The following is a 14,252-nucleotide window of genomic DNA, read 5'->3' as shown; positions in this document are numbered from 1 at the left end:
ATTGATTTAGAATTGGAGTCCTGAATTAGAGAAAAGAAACTGGCTAATTAGACAATCATCGTCTATGAAATCATGCCACAAGATGGGATGAATCTTGTCCTTAGCTGAATATGCGTTCGTTCACCTTCAATCAATCCTACATGTTAGAAAAGCAAAAACCTCCCCCTAACCAAGATCATCGTGGCCTCGTATTTGACTATCAGTTTGATACAGGTCATGATTGAGCATGAGCCTTTTGACTGCTTTTATTTGGTTTTTTGGATTTTCCATGAGAAGTAAGGATTCCCAGTGTCACAATGACAAAGGAATGGATTACCGATTGATGGAACTATAGGCTGCTCTCCTTATTTAAAAATTGGTACCATGGTTCTTCTAAGGTCATCATGCTCACAATATCATTATTTTGTTACTCATTTCAAATTTTTTTCCCATCCTTTGTCATGTGACACCACATGATACTGAGGCTTGATCATTCGGTTCCCCATGCTTGATAAGCCCAATTATAAACCATTTCTCCCCACAAAGGACAAACCATCAGTATTCTTAGGTGAAATGCCCTAACTTTCATATTCATTTTAGGCCTATCCAACATCTTTTTATCAATAAATATTAGATATTAAACCCAACCACTTCCTTTTTCATTGATTCAAGAGTGATATTTATACACAGTTCTTTCACTGTTGCCTGCCGCGAGTATGTGCTCACTCAATGCAAAAGTTTTGGTAGACCCATGACATTTCATCAACACTCTCATGAATTTTTTTTTATAATAATTTTCATTAGATTTGTTAAAGATGAAATGAGTTATGGTCGATGAGGGACAGAGAGGGTGACATAATTGGAAAGTAGGGGAACAGGGTATGGACAAGGTTAAATATTTTGGTTACTTGAGCCCACCCCAATTTACTTCCCGTGGGATAAAATTTGACAAAGTAACTCATAAAAACCATCAGTATCACCCACCTGACCAGCAAATATGGAGTCACAACATCCTTATTCTGATGATAATGAAATCCAAATGGGAAGCAGCAAAGCAAGCTTTTCATCAATTTTTACCTTGTCAAAAGCAACTTCCCCTTTCCCTTGTCATTTCGATCTCCGGTTAGGTACTCTCTGGCTCTACAGTGGAATGAACATTAGGCACTCATACCTTATAACTTCAATCTGGCAAAATCGATGTTCTCTTATGGGAAAGCTCTTAAACCCTGTTCATTGGACCCTACTCATTTGCTGGTTTTCCTCACTTTCTATATACATTCCATGTGTAGGCACGTGGTGGAATCGTTACACTTGTTCACTACTTGTGTTTAAAGCAGTAGGGAAATGGTGCAAAATGGTCCCCCTTATTGGCTGGAGCTGTAGGACCATTGTCCCACTTGAGGGTACCCTACACCCTGCACGTATGCCCAAACTCCAAAGAAACCAATACTCTCATAGATCTAGCTCGAAAGAGATACAAGCAAAAATGAAACAGATATTACATTGATTTGCCTTAAAATCTGAACACAAACTACCCCAAAAATTCTCCTATCATATGCTTTCTACTTTTATGTACGTTAGACATCCCTACCGCTTAGATTGACGAAGAAGAAGAGCAAGAGATTTCAATGTAACCATTATAAATGAGCTCCTCAATCATCTCCTCGATGTCCTCGTCCGCCACCGGCTTGAGTTCTTCCACACTCTCGGGCGCCGCCGTTATGGCTGGAGTTGCCTTCGTCGTCGTCGCCGTTTCTTGCCGAGACGCCATGCAACATTTTTGCAGCTTGGCTCTGAGGGTGGCGGAGAGAATCCGAGAGTTATCCGTGTTGGCATCGTAGGGGAAATTGGTCCTCGCTCTCGGCCCGCACATCAGCCACGCCGCCTCGTCGTAAGCCCTCGCTGCATCTTCCGCGGTTTCGAACGTCCCCAGCCAGATTCTCGTCTTCCTGCAAGTAAGTGCAACGGCGAGTACTGTGAGTCAGTTGGGAAACCCGAAGAGCAGAAACTAGAAGAAATCATGAGTAGTTACAGGATACGATTTGGAAGAGAGGTGGAGAGAACTTACAATAATGGGTGCCTGATTTCCGAGACCCATGAACCCCAGTGCCTCTGTCTCACTCCTCTGAATCTTTGCGTTCTGGCCATGGCTGAAGAAACTTGATTGCCTTTTGCCTTTTTGAGGTTGTATCACAAAGCACTGATGGATTTGAATGAAGGAGACATGGCCCTTATGTAGTGCGAGGAGAGACCCTGTTGCCTCCTTATTTTAAAGCAAAGAAGCACACACACCCCCGCCCCTGTCGTTCTTCTCAATTACAAACAGCCCCTACTCACCATGTTTACTCCAAATTTGTGAGTAGATCTTCCCGTGGTGGATTCCTAATATAATTAAACACATTAAACAAATACTAATATCTCCAAATATTCTCAACCATTACTATATTCACTAATGTCCATCTAAAACCAGCATTTGTGCCAAATGATGCCTGATCAATCAGCTCATCTTTCCCGCCATAATATTAAGTGAACCCAGCTTCTAACGAGGTAAACTGCGAAATCCAAACGCAGTCCCTCTGGTGTAAGAATGAACAAGCCTGCAAGGTAATTTGATGTGGGAATTTGGTTGTTTTGATAACTCCCAAGGAATGATATCGTTTGATCTGACCAAATACCACTATTTAAAAGGGCTTTTTTTTTTTTTTTTTATATATGACTGCTATCATGGGATATCATTTTTTGCCCCTTGTGGGAAGTGGGTCCTACCTTGAAGCGAGTGACATCAGAAGAGTTTTGTTTGTGCGGGGAGGAAACATCAGCTACAATCTAAAATTGAGTCGGTTACAAAATGACAAGGTTCAGGGGTATGTGTCACAGTGTCAGTCACTCTTTCGTGTTTTTTCCTGGAAATCCCCTTCACTAGCATCATCAAGACCTCCTGCCATTATCACTCTATAAGACCCCTCTCATTACTTGTTGATAGTAATTGATGTGATCAGATTACAACCATTTCTTTGAAATTTTTGAAAACTAGGGAGATTAAATGCTACAAGTCTCAGTAAATAAATTAATGGTTTTTAACAAACTAAAAAATTATTTTAGAATGATGATGGGAAGCGGGCAAGTCATGTGATATAAGACCAAGATATGGATGACCATCAACCTCATAAGGCCTTGACCATTACAACAAAGAACCTTCCCCAAGAGTCTCTGCCTCTGCTCCCATGTGGAACTCATCTCGAGAAGGGCCCACCAAGAGTAAAAAAATGGGAGCAGTGATTGGAGGGAAAATGGCATGGATGAACGTTGGATCACTATCATGATTGAATGCAAACCCAGGTAGAGTTGAGAGCCCAATTTAAGGCTCCTGCCACGGCTCTCTAAAAGGAACAAAAGGGTCTGCAGTGGCTAGTCAGTCACATGCGCCCATTTTGCGCGCACATGGACAAGTGGCCGCCCTCCCTTCTCCCCTGACCATGCAACAAGGGGGGAAGCCAAAGAATCCATGCAGGTGATGGAAGTGGGTAGTGGGCCCCGGCGACGTTTTTTACCTGCACGGGAGGGGAGGTCGTTCACGCTCACGTGCGGGGACAACCTAACGTGCCTACAAACAAAAACGAGTGACGGATATCGTGCAGGGATTTTTAAGAGTCGTGACAAGGCCAAAAAACAGGGGCCGGTAAGAAAACGAGAACCTTAACCAAGGCGTTTTGCTTTCGTCACAGGCAGGGGTGGCTTCAAGTCCGGGTACGTTCAAAGTTGAGGTCGAACCTGTTCAGATTCCTACTACAGAAACAACAGCATGACCCTCGACATCAATGTCACGGGGGGTGACAATATCGTTTCCGTGGGTCATCTATCCTTGATTATCGTAGTGGTGGGGTCCATCATTCATGATTCATGTCACATGGAAGAAATCCGCAGTGAGTATACAGAATTAAGTTCAAGAAAGATACGGATGGGATGAATATCGGATGAAAATTGGAAAAAGGAGAGCAGGATTGTGGACTCTCCATCTTAGAGAAACGTTTTTAATATGTGATCCGGGGGCTCATGTGCCACATACATCAAGAGATGGGCCGAATTCCGCAGAAAAGGACACGTGGTCGAACCGTTCGCTGATTCGGGTGCAGATAGGCTTCAGTCTTCACATGTTATAGTTGTGCTCTTGTGGTCCAACTAGCCTACTACAGTAAAATAAAATTTCTTAAAATAACAAATACAAAATTATAATACTTAATTTAAAAAATTAAAAAATAACCTGAGTTCGCCTTCGTTCTCAGATCAATGAAATTTTCGTCCTCGCAATTAAAGTCCAAACGTACAGGCGTCCCCATCTTCTTCGTCTTGTAGCTAGTTGATCGGGTACTAATTGTCAACTGACAAGGACTCTACGGCCAAGCATCTTTTTCACTTTGACTAGTTGATCTTCCTTGCAGATTCATAGTTTTTCCTCCTCTTTGGCTGAAAGCTTCCCCTCATCCCTCCTCCTGTCGGTTTATCAGCGAAGACTGGTCAGGTCCAAAATGGTTTTCTGGAGGTTGACGGTAAGTTAGAGAAATTGGTAAATCAACGTATTTTTCTTTTTCGGGTTATTTTGTATCTGATATTCTGATTATAAAAAAGATAAGCAATATGAAATTTAACTCTTATTTTATATTTTTGATTATTTTTTCAAGTTTTATTTGAAATTTAGTCTTAAATTTTATTTATCGAGAAGTAAATCGAATAATAAATTGGTAAGTACCGCCTCCTCCTGAAACTAATAAATTACCCGGCAGAAACAGTAAAGATGGGCGGTGGCGACAAAGGTTCTTGTCTTTTACTAGTTCTGCTTCTACTCACGGTGGGCGGCCTTTTGGTTCGTCATTGCTTCCGGTGGCCAATCAAACGGTTCACCTTTTTATGTTTTCCTCTTTTTTGTTTCGTTTTTTCAAGACCCGCATCTGCATGGCATTGAAAATGCTTCAAACGCCCAGTCTCTCTGAGTTCTGGACTTGAAAATGAGAATAGAGTGACTCCGAATGCATTAGCTATTCATTCTTGCGCTCAATTCGATGGATTCTCTTCTGTTCAGGGTTTCACTCAGAGCTTCACCTTCTGCATGCTTTGCTCCTTCATCTGCTTCGAGAGCTACGGGTATGTTTTCAAAATCAAACCTTTTGAAACATTCGTGAAAAATGGGCGTTTCTATTTTGTTTCAAAACTATGATTCTGCGTGTGGTTTCTATGTCGTGAAGGTTGAGGCAGCTCTGGCGGGGTTAAAATGTGATATTTTTCAATGGGGGGAGTTCTCTACTTCTTCTTCATTCTTTTGCATGCTTGTCCAGTTTGTGTGGTTGCGTGTAAGTTTATTTCCGCTTGTCATATGGATGCGAAGGAAAACGACATTTGCACTTTCCTGTAGAAACTAGTTTTTGTTATCTCTTGTATAATATATGGCTTTTATTTGCGGACAAGAACTATGATGAGTTATGTTGGCCAAATCAAGTTATCTTTGCACATCTTCTTCGTTTGATGATTTTTCTAGATTCACTCAAATCAGTTTGCGACAAGGAGAGTGAATAGGGTCACTGATAAATTGTCAATCAGGTGGAGCTGATTTTTCAGTTTTCTTTCCTTTTTAAATTTTGGAATGCTTTACATGAAACAAGAATGAATACAAAAAGGGAGGTTGAGGAAGCAATTGGGAAGGAATCGGCCACAACAACATGCTGCCGGAAGACTCCTTTTTTCACAGCAACTGAGGTACTCTTGCCGGAATGAAGATTATGTGGTGCACAGATTAATTTCTGGTGTACAAAAGTACAGGAAGATGATGGTACATGATGTTGTGTCCTTAACTCCATGGAAGCAAATTTTTAAGCCCTTGGAGAAGGGAATTAGGATATACACTGATCCTTTCTCAGAACCCCTCCATCTAGAGGGAGATTTGACAGTTTTCGTCATCTGAGTCTCACATGAAAAATTCCATCACGATGATTGCTTCAAATTTTTTTTATGAATTAAGAGTTTGGAACAACCAAGTAATATTTCTGAACTCCTTAAAGTCTTGATTGCATATCTAATTTACAGAAGATATGTTGTTTTTTCCTTTTTTCTTTTTCCTGTACATTTTCCACATGTGTGTGATCTTGTATCCTCCTTTTCTCACTGAATGCATTTCTCACTGTTTACCAAAAAGAAGGTATCTTAATCTTCTGAGGGTTTTGTCTCAATTTCTTGAATTGACAGGCAGCTGCATATCACTTCAACATTCGAATCATCAATCAAGCAAAGTTATAAGAGGTTCCCATGGTGTAACATTGCAAGGGCGTCTCTTAAATCGCCACATTGAAAGCAATTTTAGAGGGCCCGTGTTCTTCCTATCTCAGAAGAAATTTTGTATAAATGCCATCTCCAAACATACTTTAGAACCTGAACCTGATGCTTGTGGTTCGAAAAGTGCATGGACAGAAATACAAACTTCTTTAGATGTTTTCTATCGATTTACAAGGCCCCATACAATCATAGGCACTGTAAGTTTATTATTTAGATGATCATATCCAAAATAGATCCTTATAATTAACTGATACATTGCTGATTCAGTTTTTTTTTTCAAAATTTGTGTCCAAGCAGGCTCTGAGCATAATCTCTGTTTCTTTGCTTGCTGTTGAAAGCTTGTCTGATCTTTCACCAGTATTTTTAGTTGGGCTTCTGGAGGTATTCTTTGAATCATTCCTTGTTGAAAAATTCTATCCGTCTTGTTTAAAAATCATCATATTATTGAAAGTTCAGGAATTTTTGTTTTTGTTTCTGTATGTAGGCCGTGGTGGCTGCCCTTTTCATGAATATTTACATTGTTGGGTTAAATCAGTTGTTCGACATAGAGATTGACCAGGTAAATATCATTGATTATTTTACTTGTATCTTGTCCTTTTTAATTTTTAATGCTCCTTGAACTATTTCCAGTACTATAAAGATAGTCCAATGAAGATTGAATGGGCGTGGAACGACGATTTCAGACTACGCCCTTTATCTCAAGTTTTGGATTGAACAAATACATTGAGACAAATAATTCATGCATGAAAATTGAGTAATTTGGGTCCTGTAGGATTCACAGGTTGAACTGGTCAAAGCAATTCAGTATCTTGGTCATCTGATGGATTTTAAAATGTTGTATGGCTGCTTAAATTTACTGCCCTTCTGGAAGTCAGTGATCCGATTATTGCATCATATGATTGGGGACTCTCTTGAATTGATGTGTGTTGTCTTGCAATGGGGCCTAGCCCTATTTTACCTCTAAAGTAACTTCTAGTTCTCTTGCAATAATGATTCCATGTGTTGTCTTATACTCTGGCTTTATTCTTTTCCAAGTAACTTCATATGTCATTTCAGGTAAATAAGCCAAATCTTCCATTAGCATCGGGGGAATATGCAGTGAGGACTGGTGTGGCAATTGTTTCTACCTTTGGCGTTTTGGTATGTTGAAATATGTTTGCTTCATAAACATTTGTTAAGAGAGAGTGCTGGAAGATAAGTATTTTCATTTCAATTAAGACTTTCTTTAGGAATTAAACAAGATGTTGGTATCTAAGCGACAACTTCTTGGTGGAACAATAAAATTAATCCGAAGGGCTACCTTTTTTTTAAAATGATGGTAATTGTAGCTATTGAACTCTATTCTTTTTCCCTTTGCCATTTTCACCTTTGGCCTATACTTGCTTCGCAGTTTTTAGTTAGTCATGCCATATACGTTAGGTCGGGTGGGGTTTTTTTTTTTTTAATTTCTTTAAATGTGTGTATAGTCGGGTGGGGGTTTGTTGTTGATAGGTTTTTTAAATTATGCTGCTATTTATCAACTCCTTTTGGTTTTTAATACAATGTGCGTTCACACTCGTTATTATTCTTATGTGTAATGCAAATATCACAATCTAAGCATATGTACAAACAATTAAGTACACAGGAAAGCAAATATATAATGAACACACATGATTTATAGTGGGTCACAATCCTTCCTCGCATTGCTAGTTCGCTCTCCAAGATGTTTTTGCACTTTGGAGTTCTACAATGTTTAAATTGCCAAGCGGTACTTACAACAAATTGCTTTTAAGGCCAATTATAAGGTTGTCCAAGTAGGTCTTACACCTCTCAATTGACCACAATAGCTAACTTACATAAGCTCACCCTCACATTGGTTTAATATTGTAAACTAGGCACATAGCCTGGACCACAAATGGATTTTCAATAGTTAACTAGGTAATCTTGCCTAGACTTACATAGGGATTTAAAATAGTAGCTCACTGGGCCCACTAGGCCTAGACTCAAGAATGAGATTGTCAGTACTACTTGCCTATACAAGGACTTATGACTTGGACAACAATAGCCTTTAAATAGACAAATTTCACAATTCAAGTAGTCCTAAATGACTTGATTTCAAAAGTTACAGCTCTAGTGAAAATAGTATTGGTTTTAAAATAGGGGATAACGTGTAAAGACAACTCAATATAGAAATTGATATCAAAGTATAAGTCTACGAGTAGTAATTTGAACTTAAACACTTAATTTCGAAGTGCAATGATTCAAGTTCAATGTATTTGACCAAGTTCAATCAAAATATATCAAAATACAAGCATGTTGAGAGTTGAATTTTGTAATACGCCCCCAAATTTTGAATTTTATTTGAAAGCCCCTTCTAATGCTCAGACAAATCAATATGCTAGAATGTATGAATGATTTCAAAATACAAGTGGAAAGATTCTAGCATAAGAGATGCTAAGTAAATAAAGATTTTAAAGTATGAGCTTACAAATATTTAACTTTATAGCAATTGTTCTCAAAATTCAATTTCAAGGTATGCGAGTGCTTGGGAGTGTTCATTTTTGCCTTATAAGTTGAGGGAGAAAAAAAATCTTGGGGAAAAATCGATCTAAATAAATCACTTCTCAACATTAAAAAAATTAAATCGTTCAGCTGGGAAAGGAGCATTTTGTCCTTTTCAAATCTCAACGACATCTCGATTAAAAATCACAATAAAAATACAATATTTTTTGTGAAGAGCTGCCAAATCACATAGATAGGTTACTTACACATTTTAGAAATCTATCTTGGCAAAATCAAAACCTTCAATCTTGTTTTGCAACTTTTTTGGAATGTGTCAGTCAAACAGTTGTGGACCGGTTAGACGGTCTTCCTTGGATGCCTCTTTGTTTTTTCTTCAGGGTGTTCAACTTCTTTGGACTAGCCAATTGAATAGGTCTTTGAATGGATGCTTCTAGCACCTTTTCTCTCTCCTGACCAGTAGGCGGTCTTGGTTCAATCGGATGGCCCTCGTAAATTGCCTTCTTCATTTTCTCTTTTCTCTTTTTTTTCGATTAGAAGAGGGTAGTCCAATCAGACACCCTTTGTTGCGTGGCCTTGTTTTCTCATTTTTCTTTTCTAGGTAAACAACTGATGACCGCTTAGTCTAGTGGTATTCTTCTTACATTAGGTATGTCAGATCGTGAGTTCGAATCGCGCCACGCCCCTCTCAAAAAAAAATTGTCTAGGTAAACAGATTTAAACTTGAGTCATTCCTTTCTTAATCCAATCGGATGGTGTATGTCTTGTCAGACAGTGCTGCTAAGCTAGATGGATGGTGTACTTTCTAGCATGAGTTGCTTGTCCCCTTTGTATGAGCTGTTCAGATGGTCTTTGGCCGGTCGAATAGATATGCTGCTAAAAATTTCCTTTAGGGGTTTTGAGCTGCAAGACATACTTCTTGTACATTATTTGTAACAAAGTGTTTACTATCATAAAAAAAATCTCATGGGGATCTTAACCAACAACTTACACTTCAAGAGGGGTTCTAATTTTGCAACCACATCTAAAATGATTTGGCTGGAGCTTTTATTTCTCTTCTACGTTATCATCTACTTTTTGGTATACCTAAATATCCACCTTGCAAAGCATTGATACATGTGATTTTCTTATCAAATGGAAAGAGAAGCTTGCTAACTGCAGACAATTCTGTGGAGAAATCTTTTATGCAATGTATTCTTACTGCTCAGTGATTTACCGGTGCATCATCTTCAGGAACTTAATTACAAAAAGTTCTGTAAGCATGTCATGTGATCAATATGCTCTTATTGCAGAGTTTTATCATTGCATGGGCTGTTCATTCATGGCCATTGTTTTGGGCCCTTTTTATCAGCTTTGTACTTGGAACTGCTTACTCCATCAATGTAAGTCTTTCATTTATTCATTTATTTTTTAATTCAAAGGCAACCCATGTAGATTTAATTCTCTTGCCAAAAACTTATTACCATGTTAATCGTCAAGGCAACTATGATTATGCCTGCTTCTTTGACTTTTTAGTTGGAACTGAAAATTGAAGCAAATTCCCTTTGTATGAATCTCTTTTGTGGCAAATTTAGTGTGATTTTCAGCTTAGGTAGTATTTGTAGATAGTTTTCACTATTCTGCTCTGTCACTTAGCTAAGCAGAAAACGGATTGCTTCCATAGTAAGTTTTAAGATCCTTTTGGCAAGATCTAGTTTTGGATCTAGAGTGAACGCCTAGAAGTCAATAACCACTCCCATAAAGAGCCAGCACTAACGTGCTTGCACTAGTTTATACTTGATATGGAAGCTTTCCAATTTCTCCACTGCTTCTTAATCCTAGCCATCTATGGATTCCCAGCTGTCACAAATTTTTGTCGTTAAAGAGAAGAGGGAGGAACAGATCACTAACATTTAAGTCTTTTCCCAAATCAAGTGGCTATGTAATTAGTTCAGGTTGGTTTCTTAGACCAGATGGAGCCTTCATACAAAAGGACTCAGACATAACCAATATATGCATAAAGATATGCCTGAAAACAGATCATACAGTTGTACTATGATCTTCCTGTCCTTAAATTGTTTTGTCTTTCTCTTTTTTCTCTTAGTTATTCACCTACTAATGACATTAAGAGCAAGAACTGCAGCAAAAATGACAATAAACAGTAGTTTCTAATAGTGGATAGTCTGATCTGTTTCAGCTGCCCTTTTTGAGATGGAAGAGATTTGCTCTGGTGGCAGCAATGTGCATCTTGGCTGTACGAGCTGTGATAGTTCAGCTTGCTTTTTTTCTGCATATGCAGGTTAGTTCAATTTAATCACACCTGTAAAAGTTTAGAGTTCTGTAAGATTGACCATTGCAGAGTTAGCAGTACTTGATATTTGCTTTTATGAATTTGCAGACCTTCGTTTTCCAAAGGCCAGCAAACTTTTCAAAGCCACTGGTGTTTGCAACTGGTTTTATGAGCTTCTTCTCAGTTGTTATAGCATTATTTAAGGTAATTATCTAAATGCTCATTTAAAAAATAGGAAATTTTGATTGGGAAATCCTATTATTTAGAAAAAAAGATTGGAAATCTTAGCAGCTTTTTGAAGACTGCTAACTTGACCTAGTGATTTGGGGAAAGAGTGGAGGGAAAGGTGAAGGGACAAACATTTTCAAGATTTATAAATATGCTTTAACATAAAGGTCTTTAAACACATTTATTATTTAGCACTCATGTGCAGACTTTAAATCATTTGGGTATTTTTGTTACTGGTTCTGTAGTTTGATCTCTCTGCCTCTCTGATAGAAGTCATTATTTCTTTAAGAATAGTCTCATGTGGCCAAAGTAGGGATATTTTGGGCATATTTAGTAAAACTTTGGCACCCCCCGCTCTCGGTGCCAAAAAATAGGGGGTAACAACTTCTTTCTGCATTACTGTATCTTGAATAAAACATTTTCATGTTTACTCAATGCTTTAATAAACATATCACTAACTTGATCACTAGACCGAAAATAGGGGGTAACAACAACTTTCTGCATTACTGTATCTTGAATAAAGTGGCAATCAACTTTTCTATGTTTGGTCCCCTCATGAAACACTGGATTTTCTACAATGAATATAGCTGACTGATTATCATAATACATGGTCATAAGTACAGAAAAATGTAGGTTTAACTTTTGAATAATTGATTTCACCTACATCAACTCACTGATAGTATGAGCCATAGCTCTATACTTAGCTTCTGTACTAGAACGGGCCACAAAATTCTGCTTCTTGCTCTTTCAACTTATCAATTTTCTCCTACAAACACAAAATAGCCAATTGTCAAGTTTAAAGCCAACGTAGTCTACGCTGGAAAAAGGCTTCTATCTTCAAAGCACCATGAGGTTTAAAGAACAACTCCTTTCTAGGTGGCCTTTTTAAATACCTTGATATTTTTTGTGTACCTTTAAATGTACCTTGGGTGGACATTCCATGAATGGGCTGACCATACTTGAAAAAGATATATCAGGACAGGTGTGACTATGGCATAAATCACTTTTCCAACTAGTCTGTGATATACTGTTTTGTCCTTGAGTTCATAACTACTATCATCATGAAGATTGTGACTAATTTTCATGAGTGTTTCCACTAGTTTTACACCTAACAGACCATATTTTTGTAATAAAAGAAAAAAAAGAGAAGAAGATAATTTAATGAGACATTGTTTATCAAAACAAGCTTTTGAAATTGTCATTATATTTTGAGAACAATGTTTTTTTAATAAATCATTTTTATTTTATGGTTTGCCCACCCTTCCAAATCTTTCTGGCTCCCCACTGTTGAATACCAATTTAAAATATTCTGCTTCTGCATAACCCTAGCCACATTGATCTTGTGGTAACTTATCATCCTACAAAAGTAACCACTAGTGACCTGTTACAAAAAAATAAGTACCACATGCTAGTGACACTAAAAAACTTGCTGAGTGAACAGGCACAAAAAGTTTATCAACCCAGTCCTCTATTTTGTATCAAATCTACATCCCTTTAGACAGAATAATAAGCGATTATTCAACTGGGTAAATACAGTTAGCTAGCTAGCTGTGTAAAGCACTTATGGAAGTTGCATATTCACTATTTATTCAGTGCGAATAGAAGACTAAGGAGAAAATGTAAATTTTCTGGAGTTCAAGATACAGCTCGACACTGTTTCAAACAAAACAAACAGCTTGACTTGGTATGACAGATTTACAAATTCTGAGGGCATTTACACGTCAGGTGTAAAATGGATTAGATCGCTGGGTACAAGAGAGAAAAAAGATTGTAAGAATTTTTTAAGATGGAAACGGCTGAGAGATTTTATGGAAAATGAAGAAGTGATAAATAAGTTAATATTGGTTTACTGGTTCTGGCTTCAACCATTATTATGATTTATACATTCTTGTTTTGTTTTTGCTGGGCGCTCAAGCAGGATATACCTGATATTGATGGTGATAGGATATTTGGTATTCAATCCTTCAGTGTTCGCCTTGGTCAAAAGTCGGTATGTGATTGCTTCATGTCTCAGAGAACAAAAGAAAATCTATCAAGCATTTCATTTTTTAAAATTGATTCCAAATTTCTGTAAGCAGGTGTTCTGGACGTGTATCTACCTTCTTGAGATGGCCTACTGTGTTGCGGTTATGATGGGTGTAGCTTCCTCCTGCGTTTGGAGCAAAGTTGCTACTGTATGCCACCGTAGCTGCTGTTGCCAATTACATTCTTATTTTATTGGAAAGTAACATTCTCTGGTTTGCCTTTCTTAGGTTCTGGGCCATATCATCTTAGCCGTGATTCTCTGGACGCGTGCTCAGGCAATTGACCTGAAGAGTAAAGCAGCAATAACATCTTTCTACATGTTTATTTGGAAGGTGATTAACCGATCCATGCCCACTTGGCATTTAGAAAGAAAAGACTAAATAAATGCCTATGCATTCACCCTAGTTGTCAACCTCATTCGCAGCGTTCCCATCTCCAGATTATTTCCTTACCTTTTTTCTGGTTTGTTTGCAGCTTTTCTATGCTGAATACCTACTGATACCACTTGTGAGATGACCGATGGAGATAGTATGATATGAAAGCAGGTTTATATTAGATGGTGGTACCCAAAGAATTTGGCGTAAATATATCGGGTGCAAGAAATGTTAAATGAAGACGGTTGCAATACTTTACGTGAGGGGAAAAAAAGACTTGAGGTAGGATACTTTGACCATTGGCAAGGACTTGACAGTTCAATATGAAGTAAGAAAGTTATTCCATGTAGGTTCATGAAAATGATTTCAGACAGCTCAATAGCTATTTAAATGATATTATTTTAATTTTCTGGCCAAATTAGGGTTACTCTTCAAGGATTAAAGGAAAACAAAATGAAAATGTGAACCTGCTCATTAAGAAATTTTATTTGTAAATAAAAGATAATTCTGTATACAAATGCCAATATGAAGTAATTTTACAAGTTTACGACTATTTG

General features: G+C 37.9%; 2 protein-coding genes across 3 annotated transcripts; one reads left to right on the top strand and one right to left on the bottom strand.

Moving 5' to 3' along the window:
- Positions 1-1,416: 1,416 nt before the first annotated feature.
- Positions 1,417-2,127, bottom strand: LOC137946978 (ethylene-responsive transcription factor ERF003-like). The gene is made up of 2 exons (XM_068793267.1): positions 2,048-2,127; positions 1,417-1,928 (listed from the first exon to the last, which is right to left on the bottom strand). Exons 1-2 carry the CDS (start codon positions 2,125-2,127, stop codon positions 1,574-1,576), a joined length of 435 nt encoding a protein of 144 aa, XP_068649368.1. The 3' UTR covers positions 1,417-1,573.
- Positions 2,128-4,852: 2,725 nt separating this feature from the next.
- Positions 4,853-14,133, top strand: LOC137945771 (probable homogentisate phytyltransferase 1, chloroplastic). 2 transcript variants are annotated; one of them, XM_068791788.1, is made up of 12 exons: positions 4,853-5,118; positions 6,214-6,497; positions 6,598-6,681; positions 6,785-6,859; positions 7,357-7,440; positions 10,092-10,181; positions 10,976-11,077; positions 11,177-11,272; positions 13,215-13,286; positions 13,375-13,470; positions 13,549-13,653; positions 13,796-14,133. In XM_068791788.1, exons 1-12 carry the CDS (start codon positions 5,037-5,039, stop codon positions 13,835-13,837), a joined length of 1,212 nt encoding a protein of 403 aa, XP_068647889.1. In that variant the 5' UTR covers positions 4,853-5,036; the 3' UTR covers positions 13,838-14,133. The 2 variants fall into 2 exon arrangements, with proteins under 2 accessions (XP_068647889.1, XP_068647890.1); XM_068791789.1 differs by lacking the exon at positions 7,357-7,440.
- Positions 14,134-14,252: the final 119 nt, after the last annotated feature.

This window comes from Aristolochia californica, unplaced genomic scaffold (assembly GCF_029961685.1).
Source record: "Aristolochia californica isolate CCGP_79_NKW_82.1479 unplaced genomic scaffold, dmAriCali1.0.hap1 SCAF_12, whole genome shotgun sequence".
NCBI classification, from domain to species: Eukaryota; Viridiplantae; Streptophyta; class Magnoliopsida; order Piperales; family Aristolochiaceae; genus Aristolochia; species Aristolochia californica.
This window is presented reverse-complemented; position numbering and strand designations above follow the sequence as displayed.

Bases quoted from the DNA above. Each gene is read 5' to 3' on its own strand.
- LOC137945771 (XM_068791788.1), top strand. From the start codon at position 5,037: ATGGATTCTCTTCTGTTCAGGGTTTCACTCAGAGCTTCACCTTCTGCA. The intron at 6,860-7,356 runs GTAAATATCATT...ATGTCATTTCAG, and splicing joins TCGACATAGAGATTGACCAG to GTAAATAAGCCAAATCTTCC. The intron at 13,471-13,548 runs GTATGCCACCGT...TGCCTTTCTTAG, and splicing joins TTTGGAGCAAAGTTGCTACT to GTTCTGGGCCATATCATCTT.
- LOC137946978 (XM_068793267.1), bottom strand. From the start codon at position 2,127: ATGGCCAGAACGCAAAGATTCAGAGGAGTGAGACAGAGGCACTGGGGT. The intron at 1,929-2,047 runs GTAAGTTCTCTC...ACTTACTTGCAG, and splicing joins GAAATCAGGCACCCATTATT to GAAGACGAGAATCTGGCTGG.